General features: G+C 51.7%; 1 protein-coding gene across 2 annotated transcripts; it reads right to left on the bottom strand.

The window, feature by feature from the left end:
* Positions 1-9,907, bottom strand: ALOX15B (arachidonate 15-lipoxygenase type B). 2 transcript variants are annotated; one of them, XM_026005189.2, is made up of 14 exons: positions 9,715-9,907; positions 9,412-9,634; positions 9,152-9,233; positions 6,169-6,291; positions 5,788-5,891; positions 4,153-4,325; positions 3,796-3,942; positions 3,503-3,706; positions 2,428-2,514; positions 2,147-2,316; positions 1,838-1,959; positions 1,660-1,760; positions 1,409-1,579; positions 224-995 (listed from the first exon to the last, which is right to left on the bottom strand). In XM_026005189.2, exons 1-14 carry the CDS (start codon positions 9,859-9,861, stop codon positions 816-818), a joined length of 2,034 nt encoding a protein of 677 aa, XP_025860974.2. In that variant the 5' UTR covers positions 9,862-9,907; the 3' UTR covers positions 224-815. The 2 variants fall into 2 exon arrangements, with proteins under 2 accessions (XP_072588155.1, XP_025860974.2); XM_072732054.1 differs by lacking the exon at positions 3,796-3,942 and having other exon boundaries at positions 1-995; positions 9,715-9,872.
* Between the last annotated feature and the right edge of the window lie 17,531 nt (positions 9,908-27,438).

Here is a 27,438-nt window from a genome sequence, read left to right as displayed (position 1 = left end):
TTTTCTTTTCTTTTTTTTAAAAACACGTATTTATTTATTTGAATGGGGAAAGGGAGAGAGAGCACAGGCAGGGGGAAGGGCAGAGGCAGAAACAGATTCCCCGCTCAGAAGGAAACCCGACTTGGGGGCTCAATCGCAGGACCCCAGGATCATGATCTGAGCTGAAGGCAGATGCCCAACTGACTGAGCCACCCAGGTGCCTTTTGTCCAACTTTGGAGCAAGTTTTTTTTTTTTTTTTTTTTGGAGCAAGTTTTTAAGAAAGCATATGTGGGCACAGCCTGCGTGTCCCAGAAAGTCGTCCTTCTCCTGCCCTGCTTCTGGTGGCCCCTTCTTTGTGGGTTGTTCATTTTCTAGCTGGGACCATAGGTCACTATCAACTTCTTGGGCGATTTTTCCATCTGCCACCCCTTGTGCTGCTGGGCAGCCTGTAGGAGGTGAGGTGGCCAATAGGTCCACTCAGCTGTGGTCAGTGGGATCAGGGGTAGGATTACATCCCCCTCGCATCGTAATGTAAGGCAAAAATGCAAAGCAAAACAAAGTTATAAAACCCTTTAAGGGAACTGTGGGTGTTCAGGCACTTGGAAGCTTGGGTTCTTCAAAAGGTACTGTCTCATGAAAGTCCTGTTCTCTGGGACCTTTTGTTTCTCTGTTTTGTTTCTGTTGTTGTGTTATGTGTGTGGGGTGAGTTACAGGTGGCTTGGTTGTCCCAGGTGAGGCATATGGGGCACAGGTTTTCTGGGGGAGTCCTTTGGTCTGGGTGGCCTGGATTGATGGGTCAAAGGGAGGCCTCAGAGCACCTCGTTCTTCAGGGGAGTTAGATGGACACACTGTTTTCAATGAGCGGAGGGTCCAGGTAGGTGTAGGGCAGTGCCAGCTCCTGGTTCCGCTCCCGGATCTCCTTTGAGATCTGGGTCAGGTGGCTCTGGAAGGTCGCGATGCTCTGCTGGGGAGCCTCCTCTGTGAAGTGCTCCTCTGGGTAGGTGCCCAGGGGCCGCTGGGAACCAACCACAAGACTGAGTGAAGGGGACACTCAACAGGTGTGACTCGTCTTCACCCTCCTGGAAGCAGACCCCACTGAGCCTCATTCATGCCCTTCCCTCTAGATGGTGAAGATCCCTGCAGGCAGCTCTTGGAGACTAAGCTCAAGTCAGAGTCTTAAAGGTGGCATCCCCACCCCCCAGCACAATCACCTTGCAGCTAGGGTGACTTTGCATCACCTCATTTGATCATTTGACCCTCCTTGCAATATGCCCAATGCTCATGTGTCCCCCTGGGAAAGCTCAGTGAGGTGAAGGGACCCAGGTCCATCAATTGATGGCAGTGTTGGGTCTGGTCCAGAGAAGGGAAACAACAACCCCTTGCACATCCCAGAGCTGGCCCAGCTCAGCCCCCAGCCCCCATACTCACTTGGTCTCCAGGCTCCTTGCTCAGCAACCAGAGGGCCACAATAATGTCACATGTGGCATTGACCGGCGGGAGGGTAGCTAGAAACCCCTCTGGCCTTGTCTGGCCTTTAGAGGTAGGGGGTGGCAGCTGCATGCTGGCAGGCAGGTTGGGCATCCAGACACAGGAGTCAAACTGTAGGCCGAGAAGGCCACGTTGAGTCCTCGGAGCCCACCCCATCTCCAACCCGCCACCCTGGCACCGAGCCCTCTCACCTGCCCCGCACTGACGGCATAGTGCTTGGCTGAGCAGTTGAATATCACCATGGTGACATACTGCACCAGGGCTTCCCGGGTCTCCAGTGAGGAGGGCATACCTGCGGGCAGAGGGGGGCTGGGCATGTGGCGGCCAAGTCCCCAGGACCAATGCTGCAGGGGCCTGAGGTCCCCATACCTGAGCTCTCCCTGCCCAGAAAGCCCTCGGAGAAGATCTCCCACACCCAGGCCTGGAGTTCACCATCCTCACGCACGGATGCATCACTCGGGTAGTAGATGTTGATTATCTCGGAGACAAAGCTGCAAGGGGCACTGGGTTCAGTCCCGACTTTGGACCCTGACCCTCTCTGAGGAGCAGCGCTGCTCAGTGTCAATGTCCAGCCCTCCTTCTTGCCCCGAGCCTCCCTGGTGCCCCACCCAACCCCCTGCTCCTCCCCCATCTTCTTACCTCCCCGACCCCCCAGCTCTCTGAGGACGGCCACCTCACCTCTCCACTGCACCCCAGATCTTCAGCCCATCATCCCGGTAGTAGTAGTTCGGGATGTCTTTGACTCCACGGGCCTGGATATCCTCAGGCAGACACAAGACGGAATAGTTTAGCTGCTCCATGTTCCTCTGTATCAGCTCAGAGAAGCCTCCAATGCCAATGCCTGTGGACTGGAAGACAGAACTCCTGGGTGCCCGAGCCCCAGCCCCAGAAGTAGCATTGGTGGGAGAGACAGGGAGTGTCCCACCACCCCTTTCTGGCCTCCCAGAGGCTGAGCTTACCCTGTCCACCACCTGCCCCGGGGCGATGAGCAGCTCACGGGCCAGAGTGTTGATGTGCAAGGTATACCGAGTATGTGGGATCAACAGCTAGAAGGGTCAGAGAAGACAGAGATAGGTGAGGCCTGAGTCTCCCCAGCCCCAGACCTCCCCGCCTGGAGGCACCAGGTCTTAGAAATCACCCATAGAAAGAGATGACAGGGACAAGAGGGCCAGCTTGGGAGAGGGATTGGGGCTCCAGACCTAGTGCTGGGGGCTGCACGCCACCAGCACCTTGTACTGGGACCCGGGCCTGGCACCACCTTCCCCTCTCTGGACAAATGAGGGGCTGATCTGGAGGAGCATGACAAGCCCCCAGCTCTAGCATTCTATGATTCACCAAGGCACCATGAAAAGCAGGGCCTGTGGAGCAAAATGGAGCCATTCCCCCAGACCACCAGGCCCTAGAAGCTGCAGATTGTCAGAAAGAATCAGCCTGGACCGAAGGGGATAGAGAAAGGCCTGCGTCTAGGACCCAGGACACTGTCTCAGTAAGAATCAGTGAATCCAACATGCCGTGGACTCCACACGGGGGAATTGCTGCCCTTTGAAGAGGAGAGGCCCCAGGTCCCTGGGGGAAAGGAATCGGGGCCATCTGAAGGCTTAGCAGAGCCAGGGAACCTACAGAACCACTTTATAGACATAGGTCTCCCTCTGAGGGCTCCATCTCCCTGCTGCCGTCCACAAGAGACCTGCTGGCCTCTTGGAGCCGTGTGCACACCCTGACATCTGCAAGCCCCAGAGCTCTCATAAGAACTAGGCTTGCGGATGGCTGCTGCCTGCTGGTCTGCTCTGCCCCAAGAAGTCACATGCAGTCTCCTCCCTCACCCCAGTCCCTGTTCACCTCACCCAGGCTCAAGGCCTGTGGGAAAGCAGGTTCCCAGGGTTGGGGTGGGGGGAGCAGTCATACAGGAGAGGCTGTTGAAGCAGGATGGGGGCCCTGCACCCCATTCTGGAAGGATAAGGCCATATGGGGACAGGCCGCAGAGTACCCCGAGGTGCAGGGCCACGATCCAGGCCACCCTGCTGAGCCACTGACCTTGAAGAGTGGGTGGCAGTGGGGCAGCTGGCGCAGTGTAGCCATGGTGAAAACCTCTGGCAGCAGGTGCCCATGCAACAGGTGCGTGACAGCCTCATGGACCGAGAATTCGGCGTTGCGCACCCATGTCTTGGCCAGCAGCCAGTCCCACTTGTTGTCACTGGGCAGGAAGATGGGGCTGGCGGGTCCTGGAGTTTGGCTGAGCTATAGGAGGAGCGGGTCAGGGAGAGGTGGCCGTGGGTGTCTGCCAACCCCTCGGCCAAACCCCTCCGTCTCCCTGCCCTGCTGCTGACCTGGATGGCAAGGGGAAGCAGCGGCCCTCCCCCGGGGCTCTGGTACAGCAGGGTCATTGGGGCTGCGGAGAACTGAGGCTTCCCGTTAATGAGATTGGTGTGGACGCCGGAGAGGATGCCGTGATCCACCAGGAACAGGGAGCCCCTCTGCAGGACAGAGCAGGGGAGCAGGGGCTGCCATCTGGCTTTCTAAGGGAGGCAGGGGTGGGGCTGGGAGAGGACTCAGGACAGGGAGAGGAGTGTGCCTGGGAGAGGGTGCCCTTGGCACGCGGCAGGTCCTTAGGGCCCTCTCTAGGAGGGGATGGGCCAGAGGCACTGGGACAGCAGTGTGCAGAGCCTGGATCCCCAGTCCCTCACCTCCAGCTCGGCCTGCAGACTGGTCCCGGGGCCCAGCACTGGAGCCACCATGTCATCAGTGACGGGGAAGTTCTCTGGGAGGTGGCCACAGCGGCGGATCAGGACAGGGTTGAGGCCATTCAGGAACTGGGAGGCGAAGAAGGTGTCCTCCTGCCAGTGTTCCAACGTGTACTCTGGGGCAAGGGCGGCGGGGGAGGGGGGCCAGGTCACGTCAGCCCGGAAGCCCCCTCTGGGAGCTTCAGGGTGGAGTTGCTCTGGGTCTGTCCCGGGCTCCCTCTGCTTTTCACTCTATACCTTTCTCAGCCTGGGCTTCAGTCACTGCCTTTCACCAAAGCAGCAAGGCCCAGTCCCCTGCCCACCTGTCCTGCCGTTTCCCTGACACCCCAAGCCCAGGATTCAGCAGCCTCAAATGCACCATGTCAGAGAGACTGGGCTGCGGCTCTGGCCCCGCCTCACTCGTCACCTGGCATCTGAGGACGGGCACCTCTATCCAGCGGTGGCCACGGCACAGCTGGGGACCCCTTGCATGAGCTCCCTCTCCTCCTCTCCCCCTCGGGTCCCACTGATGCTCCGTCCTGAGGTGCTCTGGCCCCACCTGTCCACTCCGTCTCTGCTGTCACTGCCCTGCTGAGGCCACCATCCCCTGCTGACTGAAGGCCTTGTAACAGCTCCTCCTGTTGCCAGTCACATCTGCTAACGACCTGCCACCCACAGGGCACATCTGGCCACATCAGCCCTTCACTGGCAGCCAGCCAAAGCTTCCCACTGCTCCTGGGAAAGGCCGAAATTCCCATCCTGGTCTACAGAGCCCTGCGCCCCTGGGTCCCATGCACCTCCTCCCCTCTGTCTCTTTCTTCCCTCCCTCTGGCCAAAGCAGAGGACTTTCTCCCTACCACCTTACCCCCCGCTCCCCAAAGGCCTCTGGTCCTTCCATCTTTGGGGCCTTCACATTCACTATCTGCCCTTTCTTGGTACTGTCAGACTTTCAGGTCTCGGCACAGAAGTCGCCTCCTTGGGAGAGCTTTCTGGGACCACACCCACTGCTCCGTCACTGCCCAGACTAGGCAGGTCCCCCCTTTCTGTACTCTCGCTGGGGCCACTGAACAGGTTTCATAGGTGAAACTTGGGGCACCTGGGTGGCTCAGTGGTTGAGGGTCTGCCTTTGGCTCAGGGTGTGACCCCAGGGTTCCGGGGTCGAGTCCTGCATTGGGCTCCCCGCAGGGAGCTTGCTTCTCCCTCTGCTTGTGTCTCTGCCTCTCTCTCCGTGTCTCATGAATAAATAAATAAAATATTAAAAAAAAAAAGTGAAACTCATTATTTTGATTTTGAGCCTAACATCCACTCACCTGCTTGGCTGTGAGCCCTATAGGGACAAAGACTGTCCACAGCCCCTAACCCAGTGTCTGATGGGCAGCTGCCCCACCAATGTCTGTTGGATTAAGACGCATTAGAAGGTTAGGAATGCACCCAGTGTACACCCTCTCCTCTATATGTGGAGGAAGTAAGGCTGAGCGAGGGACAGGGGCCTGCCCAGGGTCACGCAGTGAATCAGTGCTTGGTTTTCTGAGGCTCCAGACAACTATGAGAGCTGACATCTCAGGGAAGAAGTCAGGAACCCCAGCCCGGGTTCCTCACCAGCGGCTGGGGTCTTCCGGAAGTTGAACATCCTTTTCATCTCATCCAGACTCTTCCAGGGCCCCTTGCGGTCCAGCAGCCCCTTGAGTTTCAGCTCCGTAATCCTGCCAGAGAATATGAAGGGTGGGGAGGGGGCAAGAGGCCCTGGGAGACCCTCTCCTGTCAGCTAGCCTTATCCTTCCTAGGTTCTTGAAGCAGCCCCCAGATCCTGAAGTAGCCACTGTCCCTGAGATAATCATTGTCCTGTGGGAATCGGTGGCGGGCAGAGGCTGTGCCCTGGGTAGGGCTGTGTGACCCAGATCCTTGATGGTGAGAGAGGGCAGAAGGCAGGAGTTCTAGGGCATCTGAGGCCCAGGGTCGGGAGGGAGCGGCCATCCTTACGCAGAGCTGACTTTCAGGTAGAAGCAGGAATTCTTCATTACAGAGTATTTGATGTTGAGATCCAGATCTTTCACAGACTTCTCATCCAGGCAGTGAGGCCAGCCCGGGCTGTACGTCTTCCAGCTGGAGAGAGGAGCAAGAAGGTGGTCAACAAGAAGACTCAGGAGCCCACTGACTAGGGCAAGGGCAGAGGGAGGCCCTCGTCACAGCCAGCCACCTTCTGCAAGCAAGAGTATTCTCGAGCTCTGCCTTTGCCAGGCACCTACAAAGCTGAGAGGGGAGCTGCCACGTTCCCACAGTGAGACTTCTTCCCTGAGCATAGGTGACAGGTCCAGGGCTGGGCACCTAACAAGAGCGAGCCAATCAAAGTCTCTTCTGGGGAATCAGAGATTGGGGCTGTTGAAAAAGAGACATCGAGGGGGTGCCTGAGTGGCTCAGTTGGTTAGGCATCTGTTTTTGGCTCAGGCAGGTCATGATCCCAGGATCTTGGGATCGAGTCCTCACATTGGGCTCTCTGCTCAGCGTGGAGCCTGCTTCCCCCTCTCCTGCGCCCCCTGCTTGTGTTCTCTCTTTGTCAAATAAATAAATAAAATTAAAGAAAAAAAAAAAAAAAGAGAAAAAGAGACATCGAGTCCAAAATGGAGTCACTTGTGCTAAGCCCACATCCACAAACCAAGATTTAATATCTAACCTATTTGCAAGTTCAGCCTCTCCCAGGAATGTGACCTTTAACATCAGTCAATCTGGAATTATTGGGTCATCACCAGTGAGGTAATCTCCTAACAGATTCCCCACCTTACCCCACAGGAAGGTGACCTTGCCTGAAACTCTCTGCTTTTTGCTGGAGAATTCCTTTTGCTGCCTCCATCTGCCTATAAAAGGCTACTATTTTGTATGGCTCTTAGAAGTCCTTATTTTATTTTAAAAAATATTTTATTTATTTACTCATGAGAGACACACAGAAAGAGGCAGAGGGAGAAGCAGGCAGAGGAGCCTGCAGGGGTCCCGACGCAGGACTCGATCCCAGGACCCCCAGATCAAGCCCTGAGCCAAAGGCAGATGCTCAACCACTGAGCCACCCAGGCACCCCTTCAGAACTCCTTCTTTTCTGCTTCATGGGATGCTGCCTAATTTGTGAATCATTGAATAAAGCCAACTTGATCTTCAAATGTACTTGGTTGAATTTTTTTTTTTTTAAACAGGGCTGAGCCAAAGAGGGTCTCAGTCTGGATTTCTAGACTACCACATGTAAACATAAGGTTTGTTAGTGATGGCCACTTTCCGCTATGCGGACTGGGATCCAAAGAAAGCTGTTCTACAGAGAGAGAGAGAGAGAGAGAGAGAGAGAGAAACATGAAGCAAGAGAGAGAAGCATCTAGGCCCCCAGAGACAGAATCAGCTTGGTTCTGGCCTGTGAGATCTGGCTACGCTTCCAGTACTTCTGAGAGCCCCCCTCCGGTCTGCTTGGGGATCTATTTTCTCCTTACAACCCAAGATCCCTGACTTACACAGATGCATCTCAAAGATGGAGGCTGTCTTGAAGCAGGGAGTTCAGAAGGCTTCAGTAGCCTTCGGCAGGCATCCCATGGAGAGACACTTTGACTTCCATAGCTTGGGGGAGCCTGGAAATTTGCTCTGCCCAAGGCCTAAGGCATCTTTCTCAAGCAAGCAATACAGCCTGAAGACTTTCTGTGCAGTGGTAGAAATCAAGTCCCTGCAAAGCTGAGCCCCGCCCCTCTGCTCCCCACCCCTGGTGAGTTCTCGTATTCATTCAGTCATTGCCTTTGGGTTTGAACTTTCAACTTTAAAGAACAAGTTGCAGCTACAGTACCTTGTCCTAGGTGGTGGCCCAACCTGGCTTCTCAAATGTGAAGGTACAAACCCATTCACCCAGAGATTTTGGGAAAATGCAGGTTCTGATTTAGCAGGTGTGGAGTGGGTGGGCCTAACACAGATCAGATTGGTAATCTTAGCTTCTTTTGCAGAAGGAAATAAGGATTTAAAAAGTTAAATGATGCCTCCTTTCGGCAGCGCCTAGTCTAGCTCTAGGTCTCTGAACCCTTGGGTCTTTTTTTTTTTTTTTTTTTAAAGATCTTATTCATTTATTTGAGAGAGAGGCAGAGATAGAACCAGCAGGGTGAAGGGCAAAGGGAGAAGCAGAAGCCCTGATGATCCTCAGGATCATGACCTGATCCAAAGGCAGACAGAGCTTAACCGACTGAGCTACCCAGATGCCCCAGGTCTTCGTTTTGATAGGAAAGGAAGAAAGGCCACATTACAGACATATCTGTTCTCTCGCAGATATGGGGCTAGGGCGGGCTGTTTGGGTGCAGTGGTTTCTTGGGGACAGAATTCACAACACATGTGGAATCATCAGGAACCAAATGAGCCAGCAGCTACTGGACCCTCCCAGAGACCTGGAGCTAAAGGCTTCAGGCAGCGGCGGAGTGGACCAGACCACAACCTTTTGAAAACCTGCACTTGAGCACAGGTGGTCCCTAGCCCCCTGCCTCTCAGGAGCTTTCCCCCCAGGCCCCAACTCCCCTGCAGCCACCCTGCACCACCAGGGCAGCCTCTAAGGAGCTGAGCCTAGAGCAGAGGAAGAGCCCTCCTCCCACCTGCCCTGGAGGGTGAGTTTCCTGGGCTTTGGCGTGGTGGATTTCTGGTTCTGCCTGATTTCCAGAAGGATAAAACGAGCTGATGTAAGAAAAAGCCCCAGGCATTCCCAGCACTGGTTTTCACACACTGGCAGAGTCTTCCCGAAGGCTAAAGCCGTTCTGCTGCCCCCACCCTCAGGATGTGATTCAGTAGGCCTGAGGGTGTCAGTGAATTTGCATTTCTAACAAGCTCCCGGATGCTGTTGTCTTAGAAGAGGACCACTGGCCGGGACTTGAGTTGGTGTCTCCCAGGGCAGCCCACCCCTCGGAGGCCAGCGCCACCCCACCCCACCCCACCCCCCCCGCCACAGTGGCCCGCTCCTCACTGGTACGAGTCCTGCCTGGCCTTCAGCTCGTCTTGGCGCTGTTGCTGGAGGATGGGGTGGTCGTCCGCCCAGGGGACTTTGGCTGTGAGAGCACAGGAGAGGGTCAGGGGGGCAGGGACCCCCGCCCCACCCCCTCCGGCCCCAGATGCTCCGCCCCTCGCCCCCGGTCCTATCAGCATCCCTGCTCCCACACGGGGCTGGCCCCTCCCGGTCCCTGGGGGCCACACCCGCCGGCCTCTCTTCTCCCGCGACCGGCTCACCGGCCCCCGCGCGCAGCGCCAGGCTCCCCGCGCCCTCCAGCCACTGGTAGCAGGGGAAGCGCAAGGGGGCGCCCTGGGGCGGCGTGAGCTGGAACCAGCGGCAGAACCAGGCGTCCCGGGCTACCGGCCCGACCGGGGCGGGCAGCAGCAGGGGCGCCTTGTGCACGCGCAGCAGCAGCAGCGGGCCCACGTCCTGGGGGGACGCCACCTGGAAGTCCTCCACCTGGAGGGGAGAGATTTAGGGTCGGAGGGGGCGGCCCCTGCTCCCTCCTCCGCCTCCACCCCGCGCCGCGGTGCACTCACAGCGCCCGCGCTGAACTCCTTGCCCGGATGGTCCAGGCGCAGGGGGGGCGTCTCTCCCCGGGTCCCCACGAGGCTGACGGCTATTTTGTTCCACGTGCCGGCCCCGATGGCGTCCCCAGTGGACACTGTCACGCTGAACTCGGCCATAGTTCCAGCCCAAGTCTGGCTGTCTCCTGCGGCTGCTGACAGCTTTAAAGCTGGCGGCTCAGCCGGGGACACGCCCTGCCCCTCCCTGCCCCGGTCACCCGCTGCGAGTGCCCACGAGCCCCGCGAGCGAACGCGGGGCGGCCCCGGGACAGAGAGGGGCGGGGCTGGGAGGGAGGGATGCTCAGCCTGCAGGGTCGAGCAGGATCCGGGGGTCCTGAGGTTTGGGGACTTTTTTTTTTTTTTTTTTTTTAAAGATTTATCTACTTATTCATGAGAGAGACACACACACAGAGAGAGACACACAAAGAGGCCGAGGGAGAAGCAGGCTCCCTGCGGGGGGAGCCCGACGTGAAACTCGATCCCAGATCCTGGGATTAGGCCCTGAGCTAAAGGCAAATTCTCAACCACGGAGCCATCCAGGCGTCCCGTCTATTAATGTTCTTTTTTTTTTTTTTTAATTTATGATAGTCACACAGAGAGAGAGAGGCAGAGACGCAGGCAGAGGGAGAAGCAGGCTCCATGCACCGGGAGCCCGACGTGGGATTCCATCCCGGGTCTCCAGGATCGCGCCCTGGGCCAAAGGCAGGCGCCAAACCACTGCGCCACCCAGGGATCCCTCTATTAATGTTCTTTACCCAAACAATCTATTCTGAATTATGATCCTTTGTCAGGCCAGGTTTTCCATTTATCATGTAAACTATATGCAAGAACTACACTTCTCTAATATATTAAAAATTTTTTTATTTGTAGGTCACTCTTGTGGTATAAGTCAATATTGTACATGTGCATGTGCCAGGGCACACAGTGAGGCTAAGGAAAAGTAGGAATGCTTTACTGTTTTCCCACCCTAAAATACCTCACTGGATTCCCTTTGTTTGTTACTTTCTGCTTCCTTTTCCCTTTTATAAATTTAAATGAATTTTTTATTTTATTTAAAGATTTTATTTATTTATTTATTCATGAGAAACAGAGAGGCAGAGACACGTAGCCACCCAGGTGTCCCTAAAAGAATCTATTTTAAAGGAGACTTTATGTCACTACTGTAAATTGAAAATCAGCTTCAGTAGTGCCTGAGGGACTCTGGGGGTTAAGAATCTGCCTTCAACCCGGGTCATGATCTCAGGGTCCTGGGATAGAGCTCCACCTGGGGCTCCCTGCTCAGGGGGAAGTCTGCTTCTTCTTCTCCCTCTGCCCTTCCCGCTCCCCTTCTCCCCAGCCTGTGCTGTGCTCTGTGTGTGTGTGTTTCTCAAACAAATAAGTAAAATCTTAAAAAAGAAAAAACAATCAGTTTCAGTTGCCATAGAGAGGGTCCCAGTAGACACAAGTCCTATGAGAACAGAGTTACTCAACTCTAGGTGGATTCTGTTTGCCAGTAGTTTGTTCCTTGTTTTAGGGAAAGACATTCACAAGGTATTGGCAGTCTCTCTCTGGTGTAATGACAGTTGACTTGTGATTCACTGTGACCCCACACCTCCTAGGCTCTGGCCTAGAGCACTCTTGTGTTCAAGGCATGCCAAGTAGACCACTTGCATCACAACATAGATATCAGGACCATGGGTGCTTGTTAAAAATGCCTCCCCAAGCCTGCCTACCTCACACCAGGGAGGCTGTCTCCAGAGATTGAAAGTGGGGAACGTACGTTTTCAAGAGACATAATAAGGTGATTCTTCTTCAGACTTCCTGCCCCAGAGCATTTCAATATTTGCCTCTGTTCTGGCCCACAGCCCCGGATGAGCTGGCAGGGTCTTCCGGGAGCTGTCATCGGACCATTTGAGATGCAGAGGAAGGAATCAGAGCTCTGATGGGTAAAGGAACTTACTCGAAGCTTTAAAATACCCATCAGATGATGTGTGCCCTTGCTTTGAATTCCTGAATGATTTGGCTCCTTCCTATCTTCATCCTCCTTCTCTCCCTGCCTCCCTCCTCCACTTCCTTCCTTCTTTCCCATCTCCTTTTCTTCTTTCTTTCAAATTCTAAAATTTTGATCAAAGCTATAGATGCACACAATTCAAAGAAACAAACAGGAGCAGCCCAGGTGGCTCAGTGGTTTAGCGCTGCCTTCAGCCCAGGGCATGATCCTGGAGACCCAGGATTCAGACCCAGGATCGAATCACGCGTCGTGCTCCCGGCATGGAACCTGCTTCTCCCTCTGCCTGTGCCTCTCTCCCTATGTGTCTCTCATGAATGAATAAATAAAACCTTAAAAAAAAGAGAGAGAGAGACAGACAAACAGTTCTGGAAGTTTCTCACTGACAACAGGGGTTCTCTGCCCCACCCCTGCTGTTTTCCTCTCATCAAAGACAATAGCTTTCCTCTCTTTTAGTTTGTATTCTTGGTATTGATTGCCACATCTCAAACAGCTCGCAAGTATCACTTATTTATTGTTTTTGTTTTGTTTTGTTTTCAGCTTTAGGAAGAGAGGATTGCTGGCCTCCCTCCTAGCTCCTATGACACCTGCAAACCTATCTCACCTCACCTTCAGATAGAAGTTCAGTAGGACTGCAGCAAACCAGCACTCAGTAGTCATGTGATTTGACTAGGTGGATGCTTTTCATAGGGGGGTTTATAGTGAACTATAGGGTTATTTTTTTCTTGCCTACAAAACCCTTTCTGTCTTCTCTAGGTAATAATTATCTACTTGTTATTATTTGTCTAATTGTCTAGATGCTTGTATTAACTTTACCTGTCATCTGGATCCCCAAGCACGCTCAGGCACATCAGATACTCCCAGGCTGTCACCAGCAGTGCGGTGCCCTCTGGCTCCCTACTTAGCTGTCATCCTGAGCTCTGGCATCGTTCCCCCCCACCCCAGGGATTCCGTCCCCACTAGTGCACCCGTCTCCTGTACCCCAGGCTTTCCTCTTTCTCGGCTTATTTCATTTCCATGGAGCACACTCTTCACTAGCTAGCTGCTTCAAAAAGGGTACAGGGGAGGGACGAGAAGCTTTCAAGACCTCGCATGTCTGGAAACGCCCATAAATCCACCCGCACACCTGCATGATAACTTGGAAGTGATTCTGGTTCCGAATCTGGAGAGCATTGCCTCACGGAAGCAGTATTGCTATAAAGAAGCCTAAAGCCATTTGGATTTCTGGTTCTTTTCATATGACCTGATGTTCCCTCCAGAAGCTTTGAGGATCTTCCCTTTGTCTCTTGGGCTCTGTAACTTCATGATGACCCACGGCCATCATTTCCTCTTTGTTCAGGCCTCTTACTAGGACTTCTCAATCTTGAAGCTCATGTCCTTCACCACGGGATTCTTTCTTCTCTTCATGTCATCTAATGTCTTGTTCTTGGACTCTGATGATTTAGATGTTGGATCTCCTGCACTGGTTCTCCAATTTCTTTAATTTTCTTCCCTAGTTTCCATCTGGTTGCCCTTGGTCAATTTCTTCAACTTCCTCTTCCAATCGATTGCGTTTTTATTTTATTTTATTTTTAATAAATTTTTATTTATTTATGATAGTCACAGAGAGAGAGAGAGAGGCAGAGACACAGGCAGAGGGAGAAGCAGGCTCCATGCACCTGGAGCCCGACGTGGGACTCAATCCCGGGTCTCCAGGATCGCGCCCTGGGCCAAAGGCAGGCGCCAAACTGCTGGGCCACCCAGGGATCCCATCGATTGCGTTTTTTTAAAAAAATTCTATCATAGTTTTCATTTCAAGAGCTGTGTTTTTTTTTTGTTGTTGTTGTTCTATGCATACATTCTCTAATAGTGCCCTGTTTGTGTTTCATGGTTGCAATGTTTCATTTCCCTGAGGTTATTAATGCTGGGATTTGTTTTTGATATTTGTGGGATAGGCCTCCATCTATGTAGGTCATCTATTGTATCACCAACCAGCCAGAATCATAGTTAAAAATATGAAGAATTGGGATCCCTGGGTGGCGCAGCAGTTTGGCGCCTGCCTTTGGCCCAGGGCGAGATCCTGGAGACCTGGGATCGAATCCCACCTCGGGCTCCCGGTGCATGGAGCCTGCTTCTCCCTCTGCCTGCGTCTCTGCTTCTCTCTCTCTCTCTCTCTGTGTGTGACTATCATAAAAAAAAAAAAAGAAGAATTGTTTATTTCCTGATGATTTTACAGTTTGGGCAAGACTCCACGTAGCATCAGACAGGGTCTCTCTCCCATTTGCTTGGGAGATACCCTGCAGCTGGGGCTTCCAAATTGCCTGTGCTCACATGTCAGCGGCTGGGGGGCTGGCTGGGTCTTTCTCTCTGTCGCGTGGCCTCTCACCATTCAGTAAATTCTGCCTAGCTTCGTTACAGATTGCCTGGTCCCTGAGAAACCCAAAGCTCTAATTCCCTAGGCTTTGAAGCCTTGAGACAGGAGCTGACACAGCATTGGGGCCCACACATTCCATTGGTCACACCAAATCACCGAGGCGCTCAGAGTGATGTGGGAGGGGAAATGGACTCTTGACAGAAAAGGAAGGAATCTTTGAATACAGTTCACCTACCACAAGACCCTTAAAAAACATAAATAAATAAATCCCTTTGTTGCCATTTTAATGGACCTTGGGTAGGAGGTAAAAGTCAAAGTTTGTGTTGAACCTGGTTTTATCCAGAATAACTTTGAAGATCAACTTGTTGCATTTCTTCATCTCTAATTCCCCCCACCAGTTTCATTCCTAGGCCCCCTTCTATTACCTTTTGTTGTTTGCTGTGTGCTTCTGCCTAAGCAGGCTATATCTTGAAAGAGGCAACAGTTATGTTCTCTGGATTGTGGGGACTTTTGTGGGGGTAGAGCCTCAACAAAAAGTGGTGGGCCTGGGGGCACCTAGGTGGGACTCCGTGGTTGAGCATCTGCCTTCGACTCAGGGTGTGACCCTGGGGTCCCAGGATTGAGTCCCGCATCTGACTCCCCGCAGGGAGCCTGCTTCTCCCTCTGCCTGGGTCTCTGCCTCTGTTTCTATGTCTTTCATGAATAAATAAAGGAAATCTTAAAAAAAAAAAAAAATGTGGGCCCTTGTAAAAGTTCTGCATTCATCTTTATTTTCTTTTTCTGCATTTGTCTTACTGGTTTCTTTAAACTTGCAAAATGATAAAAAGAAGTGAACTGAATGAAGGCAATTAGAAACAGCAAGGGTACCCAGCCTCCATAACTGTGAGAAATAAATTTCTGTTTTGTTTAAAAATAAATAAAGGGCGCAGCCCAGGTGGCTCAGCGGTTTAGCGCCACCTTCAGCCCAGGGCCTGATCCTGGAGACCCAGGATGGAGTCCCATATCAGGCTCCCTGCTTGGAGCCTGCTTCTCCCTCTGCCTGTGTCTCTGCTTCTCTCTCTCTCTCTCTCTCTCTCTCTCTGTGTGTGTCTCATGAATAAATAAATAAAATCTTTTTTAAAAAATAAGAAAGAAAGAACGAGAGTAGAATAGTTTTATTTTTTTTTAAGATTTTATTTATTTATTCATAAGAGACAAAGAGAGAGAGGCAGAGACACAGGCAGAGGGAGAAGCAGGCTCCTTGCAGGGAGCCTGACGTGGGACTCGATCCTCGGTCTCCAGGGTCACACCCTGGGCCAAAGGCGGTGCTAAACCACTGAGCCACTGGAGCTGCCTGGTAGAATAGTTTTAAATAAGTTTTGCTGTGAAAGTGAGCAGAGGCATGAGGCAGTAAGAAGGCATATAAGACCGAAGGAGAGATTCTTGCAAGATGAGCAATTCTTCTTACAGTGATTCTCAATCCCGGCTTCACATTAGAACTACCAGGGGCACTCGAAAAAGCAATGCTCGGGTCTCTCTCTGGGGCCTGGGTGTTAGACCCACGGTTTTGTTTTTGTTTTTTTAAAGATTCCCAGGTGATTTTTTTAATTTTTTAAATTTTTAAAGATTTTTATGTATTTATTCATGAGAGACACAGAAAGAGAGGCAGAGACACAGGCAGAGGGAGAAGCAGGCTCCCTGCAGGGAGCTCAATGCGGGACTCATCCCGCATCCACATGCCCTAAAGCATGTTTAGGTTGTTGAGAATGAGGAGAGAAACTGATGCAAAGGAAGGGCTAATCTCAGAAGTAAAATCCTGGGAAGGTGAAAGAGTAGGGCCCAGAGCCCAGATGGGGACACTGGCCTCTCATGGGTGCAACCAGCAGGACTATTACAGGTTGGAGCAATAGACAATCCCAACTCAAATCGACTTTAGCAATAGAGGTGATGATCGGAACTGAAGTATACAGAGGTAAAGTGTTTAACAGACGCAATGAATTACGCATCCAACATCTACTCTCCTGTCTACCTTCCTCCTAGAACCCAGATTTGGTTCAGAGTAGGAAGGTAGCTAGCCCCAGTGCTGAACTGTGGCATGTCAAGGGTGACAGTTTTGTGCATCCTCCACCTTGGGGTTGTCATATGGCCGCGCCAAATAAGACTAAGACTTCTTGCCTTTCCATCTCTCCTCTCTGCCTTCTGCAGCATTGGTTCCCTATAGTGTGGTGGTGACAGGGGCAGTTCCAAACCTCGCATCCTCACACCACACCAACTAAGAGAACAGAGGCACTTTTCTTTAGGTAGCACCTATGAAAGAGGGCTGACTTTTTCCTTTTCCAAAAATTTGTCGAATGTCTTTTCACCTCATCCTTTTTCATTGCTCTAAATGGGTTACACTAGGATCCCCAAACCAACCAATGTGGCCAAGAGGATGGAACCCAAAAGTCAACCAAAGGAGTATCCCAAGGTGAGTCCCACTCAACTATACACAACTACATGTAAATGAACACAGCTGAATGGGAGAATGGGTGGTTTCACTAGGGAAAGGTGAAGGGTTGGTAATAGGAGGAAGAGAAAGATTAGGCAGCAAAACGTAACAGAGAGATACACCTTCTATTGTTGTAGATGGGGGTTAGTTGGATGCAGTTGCAGGATGGTCTGTTGTCTGGGAAGAGGATGATGAGGGAGCTCTTTTCTGGTTATTTTACTTTGTTGCTGAGATATGGGCAAAGTCTTTAGCTGGGAGGGGTCTGCAAACTTCTGTGTGTTAGGCCCTGCACTGGCGCCAGGAGTGACAAGATAAGCAGAACAAGTCCTTGTTCTCCAGTCACTCTTGATTTGGTGAGAAAACTGTAGGGCCCACGGGGAGCATAAAGGACAGTTTGTGGATGGCAGCACCCATACCCTTTTTTCTGGTGACAAGCCCCTTGCCCTGTAGAGAAGAGCCCCTTCCCATTCTCAGTTCCAAATGGATACAGTGGAACTGACTTCACCCTCTGGCTCCAAGGGCAGGCACATTATCCAGTTCTACTCAAACAGTTTGGGGCAGAGTTTGGGAATTGATTCAGGGTTGAATAGGTGGTTTTGTTTAGGCCAGTAAGAATCAGTCCTAGGATTTTCTGTCTTTGAAATTGTCCTTTTTTTTAAAAGATTTTATTTATTTATTTTAAAGAGACAGCGTGTGTGCATGCAGTGGGGAGGGGCTGAGTGAGAGGAAGAAAGACTCAAGCTGATTCCTCGCTGAGTGAGGATCAGCCCCAATGTGGGGCTTGATCCCATGACCCTGAGATCATGACCTGAGCAGAAACCAAGAGTCAACCGCCCAACTGACTGTGCCACCCAAGCACCTCTGGATTTTTTTTTGTTTGTTTGTTTTTTTAAGCACTTTCATTTCCTAGACTTGTGAAGTTGACAAGATACTTCTAAATCTTAAAGCTGCTGCTGACCATTTCTGTAACCATTTTGGGAGGGCCCATCTGAGAATGAAGACAAGAGGAAATTATACCTGAGGATTATATAGAGACACTTCATGTGAGCTCCCAGATACAGCCATGCCTGTAGTGAGATGTAATACTCATGAACTCTTGAACCCTTTCAACCAGAAGAATCCTGACTAGTACAAAGGTCCATGTCAGACATGAAAGTGGGGCATATCAGAGAAAGCTTCCTTCAGGTAAGAATGTTCATACTGCAGGGTGCCTGGGTGGCTCAGTGGTTGAGCGTCTGCCTTTGGCTCAGGTCATGATCCTAGGGATCAAGTCTTGCATCAGACTCTTCATAGGAGAGCCTGCTTCTTGCTCTGCCTATGTCTCTGCCTCTCTCTCTCCCTCATGAATAAATAAAGTCTTTTAAAAAAAGAATGCTCACCTGCATTTTGTAGGATGATCAAGATGTAGATGGAGATGAGAAGAGTGCTCCAACCCACCTGCCACCACACCCATGTATTTGATTCCTAAATTGAGAGCACCAGATGCCTCAGTCTCTTCTGTACGATTCATCCTCACATTGTCCACTTCCTGTCACTCTCCCTGAATGGGTCTCTTAAACACTCATTCTTGCCATGTATCCATTCGACAAGTAAATATGAGTCTAGACCAGGTGAGGCACTGAGTTGGATATTGTATGGAAGGGGAAGGATGTGTGACAAGGTTAGAGAACAAACATGGTGGACACTCAGCCCCTTCCCATTTCGTGCCCACTGCAGACCTTGCCAATCAACCCATGTATTTTTCTTCTTGAGCCCAAAAGTAACCTGAGAATCTTTGTCATTGCAGCACTCAAGACAAGCACAATCATCTGATTGGAGTCGGCATTTATGATGAAACCTATTGTCATCCTCAAGGTAGGGTATGGTCCAGGGCAATATGGATTCAGAAGAGAAGGGAGATGGGATCGAACCACTCCAGAGATCAGGGAGACTGTAAGTAACAGATACCCATGAGAGAGAACTTGAGTGAAAAGGAGAAATTATTATAAGGACACAAAGCTGGAGATACAGGTAAGCCTTGGGGACAGCCTAGAGGCAGAGACTGGAGCATTATACAAACTCAGGGAATTCCCTGTCTCCATCTCTTTTCTCCCTTGACCAGTTCTTTCTGTTTCCAGTCCACATGGTAGAGATGGCTGCCACACCATTCATGTTCACATATTCTTTTTTTTTTTTTTTTTGTATATTTTGTTATTGGAGTTCGATTTGCCAACATACGCACAACACCCAGTGCTCATCCCGTCAAGTGCCCCACTCAGTGCCTGTCACCCAGTCACCCCATCCCCCCACCCACCTCCCTTTCCACTACTCCTTGTTCATTTCCCAGAGTTAGGAGTCTCTCATGTTCTGTCACCCTCTCTGATATTTCCCACTCATTTTCTCTCCTTTCCCCTTTCACTATTTTTTGTATCCCCCAAATGAATGAGACCATATAATGTTTGTCCTTCTTCGATTGACTTATTTCACTCAGCATAATACCCTCCAGTTCTATCCACATTAAAGAAAATGATGGGTATTTGTCATTTCTTAATGGCTGGGGAATATTCCATTGTGTATATAGACCACATCTTCTTTATCTTCACATCTTTCAATGGGCACCAAGGCTCGTTCCACAGTTTGGCTATTGTGGACATTGCTGCTATAAACATTGCGGTGCAGGTGTCCTGCCATTTCACTGCATCTGTATCTTTGGGGTAAATCCCCAGCAGTGAAATTGCTGGGTCGTAGGGTGGCTCTAGTTTTAACTCTTTGAGGAGCCTCCACACAGTTTTCCAGAGCGGGGCTGTACCAGTTCACATTCCCACCAACAGTGCAAGAGGGTTTCCCTTTCTCCACATCCTCTCCAACATTTGTAGTTTCCTGTCTTGTTAATTTTCACCATTCTCACTGGTGTGAGGTGGTATCTCATTGTGTTTTTTTTTTTTTTTTCTCATTGTGGTTTTGATTTGTATTTCCAATGTTTACATATTCTCAGTCTAAGACAGCAGATGGGTTTAGAGCATCTTGGTTCAAATTTCAAGTTCCCCAGTAAAGGGTTCTCAGTGACCCAGTTTGGGACAAGGATCCACCTTGGCCCAAGTTCCTCTGTCCAAAAAGAAGGAGTCAGACAAGATGCCAGGCTGGGTGTGTGTCCAGCCACGTTGGTGGTGAAAATGAGCTGTGGGGATACTGTAGATTTTTTCAGAAGTATGTGAGGAAGTGATTTCTGGCCAACAGAAAATCCCAGGCAATAAATATTCCCTGTATCATTCAATGAGGTCTCCTTGTAGGAGGTGAGTTTTAAACTCGTCATGAAAAATTGGTACAATTTTAATTAGCAGAGCTGAATGAATAGGATATTCTAAATTCAAACTAGCTTGATAAAATATGGGAATATACCAACTTGTGTAACTGGAAAGTTCAGCAGTAACCGGTTTCAGGCTTGGATGGATCCAAGTGCCCAAAACATGTGTCAGAAATTGTTCTCCCTCACTGTTTCAGTTCTGCTTTCTTCTGTGTGGAACCGTGCTGACTGTATTCTCAGGTAAACTCTTCCCAAGTGGTGGCAGAGATGGTTTGCAGCACCTGTGGGCTTCTATCCTGTCAGCTTAGCGACTGCAGCACAAAAACCAGTGCAGTGTCTCCCTGTTACTACCTCTAACAAAGGTCCTGGGGCTGACCCTCACTGAACCCCCCTTGGTCACAGAGTCCAAGGCAGGGGCAGGAGTTAGCTCCACACAAACCACATGAGCTGAGGGTAGAGATGAGTGGATCCCCAAAGGAAAATCAGATGTAGCTACTAAAAAAAGGAGGCAAAAACACCATCTGTCTATTCAGCCTTTTCTGGGCAGAGTCCCTCTCAGAAACTACCTGTCAGTGAGTTGCTGACCTGAGGTCTTTCAAAGCTCTTGGCAAAGGTTTAGAGGACTTCCTAAGTGGAGAGGTGTGCTCTGGTTGTTCATGACTGCATGATTAAGTACACTAAACTTAGTGGCTGACAGCAATCATTTGGTGCCCCATGATTTTGCATAACAGAAACTTGGATAGGGCTCTACTGGGTGGTTCTTCTGTTTCCTATGGCACCAGCAAGGATACTGGGTCCCCTTCAGGGCAAATGGGTTGGAATACAGGCTAAAGAGAAGTTCATTCCTGTGTCTGACAGCTTGAAGTGGATGGCTCCAAGGCTCCACTCAGCTGGGACAGTCAACAGGTACAGGTGCACATGGCCTCTTCAGCACCGTGACTTCTTAACAACAAGGCTCAAGGTCACAAAGAGTCCAGGAGGCTCAGACAGGAGGTGAGAAGCTTCTTATGATAATCCTTTTTTTAAATAAAGGATTTTATATATTTCTTCATGAGAGACACAGAGAGAGGCAGAGACACAGGCAGAGGGAGATGCAGGGGCCGGGCTGGGAGCCCAATGTGTGACTCGATCCCAGGATCCGGGGATCATGCCCTGAACCAAAGGCAGACACTCAACCACTAAGCCACCCAGGTGTCTTTTGTCTTAGAAGTCCTTAGATGCCCCTTCCGACATTCCCTAGGGCCAGGGTAGCTTCCAGGGGGAGGAGATGGAATCTCCACCTTTCAGTGGGAGAAGTGCAAACAACATCATTTTTATCTCTCCCAGTCCCGACCAGACTGTCATGATATCATGACACGGTGACGGAATGATGGAAAACGGGTGTTGACTGGTGATGATCTATCCTCGATTATCCATGCTGCCTGCGGGAGACTGGCTGTGGCAGGTAGGTTCTCTGGGGAGAGAGCAGAGGCCCGTGCAGGCTGCTGCAGACAGCGGAGTTGAGGAGAGGGACCCCTGCTCACGGCGAGGGTGGGGGGGGGGGGTGTCCAGGCCCAAGAGAGGCCAGAGGAGCTTCGGGACCCTGAGCCCCCGTATCCGGGCCAATTCTGGGGTCTCGACCTCCTCCCTCAAGGCACAGGTGTCTCTGTTCCTCACATTGGCTCCACTCCTCATTCCTCTATTCTCTTTTTCTGCCCCTTACCTTTTTATTACCGCGACCCCGTATTGACCTGATTCTAACCCCCACCCCTCCTAACTTGAGCCTTCCGCTCGAGCGCTGCCAATCACTTCTCACTTCTCTCCACACTTCCCTCTTCCGGTTTCCAAGACTGAGACTCCAATTGGCTCAACGCCTCTTTTTTGCACCAGGGCACATCATTGGTCACACTTCAACCAATGGCGTTGCTGGGATTGAGTCAGGTGGTGACGCCTTATCCAATCAGCTGGGGCTGGACAAGGAAGGCCACTCCCCACACGGGTGGCTGATCCAGGGCTGTGCTTTCGCAGGGGTTGCGGTCGCAGCCCTTTCACTGGGGTGGCCTTGGGTGTGTGCTTGGTGGGCACGCAACTGCGGTGTCTAAACGAGAGGTGCTGACACAACCTGGAGAAAATACTTCCCTCCCTCCGGTTCTACTTTCAGCCCCTCTCTGGAGTCAGAGGGTGCTGACGACCACCACTGCTGGTGTGCAAGTTGTGGAAGAGGCTGAGAGTGATGGAGGTGGGAGGAGAGCCACTGTTTCCCCATCCCCCGCGGCCCTCCTGCCAGCCCTCCTTGTTCCAGATGCCCTGGTTGAGCTCCGTCCCCCTTCCTGGCCCCCGGGTTGGGGCTGCCAAGACACAGGAGAGCAAAGCACAGCCTTGCATCTTGGAGCCTCCGCACCTGGGAGGACTCCCATCCCCGGGTGAAGGGCTGGTGCCCTAAACTGTTTGGTTGTTCCTTTTATGCATTTTCCAAACTCATTAATCCAAGTCATCAGAAATCCCAGTCTGCTTTGACTAGTGTGGGGAGGAAGTGGCCCTAGCCCCAACCATGGCCTGGCCCCCAGCACTGCCTGTAGGTCCCAGGCCTCTGGCCCAACCCTACCTCCTTTGAGCACCTGCTTCCCCTCCCCTAGTCCTGTAATGACCTCTCCTGTCCACGTGCTGTTTGGGACCCAGCATGCCGGAAAGCACCTCGAGAACACCAGAGAGGAGCTCTTTCCTTGGGGTCTCCACACTCAAGGACTCTGAGGGGCTAGAGCCCTAGGGGATCTGGGATTCTTAGAGACCTCCTTCCTCTTGAGCTTCCTCTTTGATCCCCACACTCACCAGAGTCACCTCAAATCTTCACCTGACTCCTTAGCTCCCATCCTCTTGCGGCTAGCAGATGCATGGCTATCTTCATCCCTGACCACACCGAGGACATAGGAAGAGAAAATCGTTGGCAGATTCTTCTTCCCAGTGAACACTTGCAGACTGCACCTCTCTTACTCCTACTTGGAGGAAGAGGCTGGGCCACTGCTCTCTAAATCTGTTTCCCCATTTCCTCAGGGACTTGGTCCCATTGGTGTTTGCCTCCTTATTAACAGCATAGAATTTAGGGCCTTGGGAAAATTACAATCCTATTATTTAATAACCAGGCAACCTGGGTGACTCAGTCATTTAAGTGTCTGCCTTGGGCTCAGGTCATGATCTCAGGGTCCTGGGATTAAGCCCCATCTTCAGGCTCCCTGTTCTTTGTAGAGTCTCTTTCTCCCTCTGTCCTGCCCCTGCCCCTGCTCTCTCATTCTCTCTCAAATAAATAAATAAATCTTTAAAAAAACAACAACAACAACAACAGGTGACTTGAGGCAGGTCATATCACCTTTCAGAGCCTTAAAGTTAGTGTTTGTAAAATGGAGTTAAAATAGGATCTACCTCATAAGGTTGTTGATACTGAACCTGATACTCATAAGGAGTTGATACTTTCATGAGTAAAGTGCTTAGTAGAGTTTCTGGCATATAGGAAGCACCCAAGAAAACAGTGCTCCTTCCTTCTTTTCCACATGCCCCAAAGATGACCTCACTCCCTATTTTATTGAGAAAACAGAAAGCTCCAGTGGAGATTTCCAGAAATCCCCAAATGTACCTGCTCCCAAGGCCTATCCTGTCTTGCTCTAATTCTCTTACAAGGGCTTCCCCTCCTCCCACCCAAGGGAATCCCTCCTCCTAGGCTTGTATCTCCCCTGACAGACACAGGAACCTGGCTCCTCCTGGTCACCACCCTCCAGTGAGTCCCTCTCCACTCACTGCCACCCATCAGCTGTTAACAGGCAAAAATTTCTCCCTTCTTCAAAAAAAGAAACCCAACACATCTACCGATGCTTCCTCCTTTCTACAGTTCTTGAATGTCTTATACAGCCATGTTATCATGGGGTGTGTCCTCTGGCCTTTTTCTGGAAGGCATTTGACTCCTGGAAGGACCAGTTTCTGGGACTGGCTCTGGTCTTGAGATGTTTCATGATCATCCAGTCCAACCACCTCAGTGTATATGGCCATTGCCCTATATTTGGGCACCAGGGCCCAGGAAGCCACCAAGATGGAGACCAGGTTGGGGTCTCTTCTCCAAGGGCCAGAGAGGCTTCCATGACTTGGAGCCCACATTGAGAGTGAAGTGCTCAGTACTGGGTCTCTCTTCTTCCGCTTTCAGGGCCTGCCAAAGTTGGTCAGGAGCCTTTTGCTGCAGGCCTTATGGGCGCTATACAATTCCTCAGGCCTTGTTTCAACAGGAGCCACCAGATGCCCTGGTGAAGACTGGGGCAAGAGTTCTGGGTGTCCCTCCCTGGCATTAAGGCTAAACTCTAGAGGAGGAGAGTTCAGGGGCTGAGGCAGAGGACCTGCCAATGACATGGAAGAGAACCCATGTGACCCCAACTCAGACAATATGTTGATAGAAGTTAAGAGGAAGTTGTGAAGGAGGCACATGGCTTGGGAGTGGGGGTGGCAGGGGGAGAGAGTCAAGACTTCAGAGCTGATGTGCCGTGTGCCACTGGAGGTTAGAGGTGGGGCAGGGCCCTGAGTTAGGTGGTTATGAACATGTCCTAGCTTGGCTTGGTGGTTTGGATGATGAGGGAGAGTAGAAAGAAGAGCCCTTTGTTGACCTAGCAGTCTGGAGCACCATGCAATCAAGTGGACCACCAATTTTGTCACAGTGGAAAAATCATGAGAATTTTGTGATGTGTAACAGAAGTTAATTTTGTCTGGCTCTAGGAAGTGGTGTTTGGCAATAAGCCCTGTAGCTGCTGGTGTAACCTATTCATGAAATACATATTCATTTGGCCGTAAGAGGATGTCCAGCGAGCTTTTCCTGTGGCCATGGAACTAGTGTCCACAATTGAAACCATGAAGTACTAAGTAGGGAGGTCAACTGTTGGCTCGGCTCCCCTCCCTTGCATCCCTATCCCAAGGGCTGTCTGAGAGTCTGAACAACTGGCTCCCTCAACCCTCCTGCTTCCCAGGCCAGGAGCAGAGGCAGGGGTGGGGGGTGAGATGGGGGTGGGGAGGAGTTGGTGGGACATGGCATCTGGGCTGAGGGTTGCCCTTCCTCCCAACAACCACCAGGGTGGCAGCTCTTGGGAAGAATCATTTTTGGAGACTAGAGGGGCCTTCAGGAGTGGTAGGTAGGCATCTTGCTGCTGGCTGGGGGAGGCGGGGCTGCAGAACAGAAAGGAGACTGTGTGAAGACAAGATCGTGGGGGTGCCCACCACTGTTGGACTAAAGGAAAACATGGCTGCTGCCTTCCGAGGGGTCTTCGGGGGTGACGAAGGCTTAGGGGAAGCCAAGCCTGGAAGTGGTCCCCAACCCCCAAGAGACCACATTCAGGACAGATCCAAATGGATCTTGTGGAGATCCTCAAGCTGATCCAAATTTGAAGGCCCTCTTTAGGAAAAAGAATACAAAATTGGGTGGTGGTGGGGAGGTGCTTGGAAGGGGCTTATGCAGGTGAGGGAGCCCATGAAGTTTCCATTTTCTTGGCTTCGTGTTGAGCTCACCTCTGCAGGGGCATGTGGAGTGGGCACGGTACCCCCAGCTGGTGTCTGCAGCCGCAGAGCCAAGGTGAGACCAGGAAGTTTACCCAACAGGAGACTTCCTCTGTAGTATCCACTCGCAGAGTGAGGGAGTAGGGGTCCTAGGATCAAAGTGTACCTCCCTGACCCTTCCCTCCTGACCAAGGAGCCAGAGTTGGGAGAGCAGGGAAGGGCCAGGCATGTACTCCCAAGCCTACCCACACCCTCAGGTCCCTCAATGGGCGTGGTGAGGAGCCAAGATGTTTGCAGCAAGGAGGAGAGTGGAGTTCTCAACTGGACCAGCCTTTTGGGGGTACTGATTGGAGAAACGTGAAATGTGTCCGTATCCCGCCAAGTCAAAACTCTTTAATAATCCTCTTACAGAGACAACAATTTCAGAGTTTAAAATGCGTTCTTGCAGAAAACAGTCAAGAGGGCACGAGGCAGGATTGCCTGTAAGATAAACATCTCCGCGGCACCTTTGACAGGCAGCTCAAGGGCCAGAGTCTGAACTCTCGGCTTTGCTGATCTCAAGATTTGTCAGGTGTGTGGCCCTGGACAAGTCATTTCACGGCTGACAGTCTTACTTTTCAAGTGTGTAAAATGGGTCATCTGAAGATTAAAGACAGAACATGGGGATATGGTTTTTGAATGGCCGTATCAACATCCGTGTGAGCACAACGCTTACATTACAAGGGACATCACCCCCTTTTGTGAGTCCGGGGCCAAAGACATAGGCTCAGGGAAGGGTGCTGAGATGAGATGTCCCTGGTGACATAATGTCTTTAGTTTGGAAGGGTGAGTCTCCAGACTGAAAAATAAGCCCTGCCCTGGGGGAACCAAGGGATCCCAGATGTCACAATTGTACTCCCCCTCAATTTCTCTACTTCCTTCTGTACTCAGGGAGTGGGGGAGCCACCTGCCCCACCAAAACCTGCCTGTCAAAGCCTAGTCACTTAATTCCCAAGGGTGTCCACGGCCAGCACGGTGCTGAGCTTTGTGTTGAGCTCACCTCTGCAGGGGCAAGTGGGGTGGTCACGGTACCCCCAGCTGGTGTCTGCCGCAGAGCCAAGGTGAGACTCAGCACCAGTCAGAGCTCAGCACCAGTCTCACGGGCCTTGTCTCTGAGGTCGGACCTGAGTCTGGCTGCTGGGGCAGCACAGGAGTCCAGCTCCCCCCAAGTCCTACCCTTTCCCTGAGTTAGGTCCTCGTAATTGGAATTTTCTGGCCCAGTCATAGGGCAGAGAGAGGCACTGGCTGACACTTGGTGGAGTCAGGGCCCGGAGGCTGTGTCTTCCCAGCAGCTCGGCCTGCGTTCCCTGCCTCCCTCCCAAGCCAGCCGTTTCTGCTTTTCGTTCCTGCTAAACCAGTCCAACCCCCACTGCATCATAAGCCCTCTGAGGAGTGCGTCAGGACACTTTTGACTGCCAAGAACAAAACCCAATCCGGTCTGGCTTAAGCCCACGGCTAGCCCGTGGTGCCCGAACGGCCCATCTGGCTTTAGGCCCCTCGGGGTGCAGGGACTCTAGCAGGGGCAGGGAGACTGGTCTCTGCCCCTCTGATAGTGATGCCCTGTGTCTCTGCAGCCTCCCCTGTTGGGAACCCCAGAGAAAAAAAGGCAACTTCTTCACCCAGCTTCCAGCAGCATCTGAGCACCAAGCCTCCTTGCTCCACCCACGTCATCTACCTGTCCTTGAAGCAATTCTGCTGGCAGAGGGAGGCAGAGGGATGCAATGATTGGAGGGGGAGGCCTGGGGTCAGTTCCAGGGGGACTGGCGATGGGGCATGGGGAAGCCACGAAGGCACCGCAAGATGCCCATCACGAGTCTTCATGTCAGAAACAGACAGAGACAGTGGAGCTCCGAAATGATGGATGACCAATGAGCCAGTCACTCCCTGGTGGCTTTGGGATTGTCTCTTCTGCTCTGATGCCCCAGTGGCAGGCTCTTGAGGGGTGAGAGGTGGAATGCGGGTCATGAAGTCCTGTGCAGAGATCATGGTCCTTAGCTTCTACATTTGCAGCCCTGTTCCTTCCATCTTGGACTCTGGCTTCCATGGGTCATGGTCACAGAATAGCTCTG

Source organism: Vulpes vulpes, chromosome 12 (assembly GCF_048418805.1).
Source record: "Vulpes vulpes isolate BD-2025 chromosome 12, VulVul3, whole genome shotgun sequence".
In the NCBI taxonomy this organism is placed as follows: Eukaryota; Metazoa; Chordata; class Mammalia; order Carnivora; family Canidae; genus Vulpes; species Vulpes vulpes.
The sequence above is the reverse complement of the archived record's forward strand: the minus strand, read 5'-3'. Positions and strand labels throughout refer to the sequence as shown.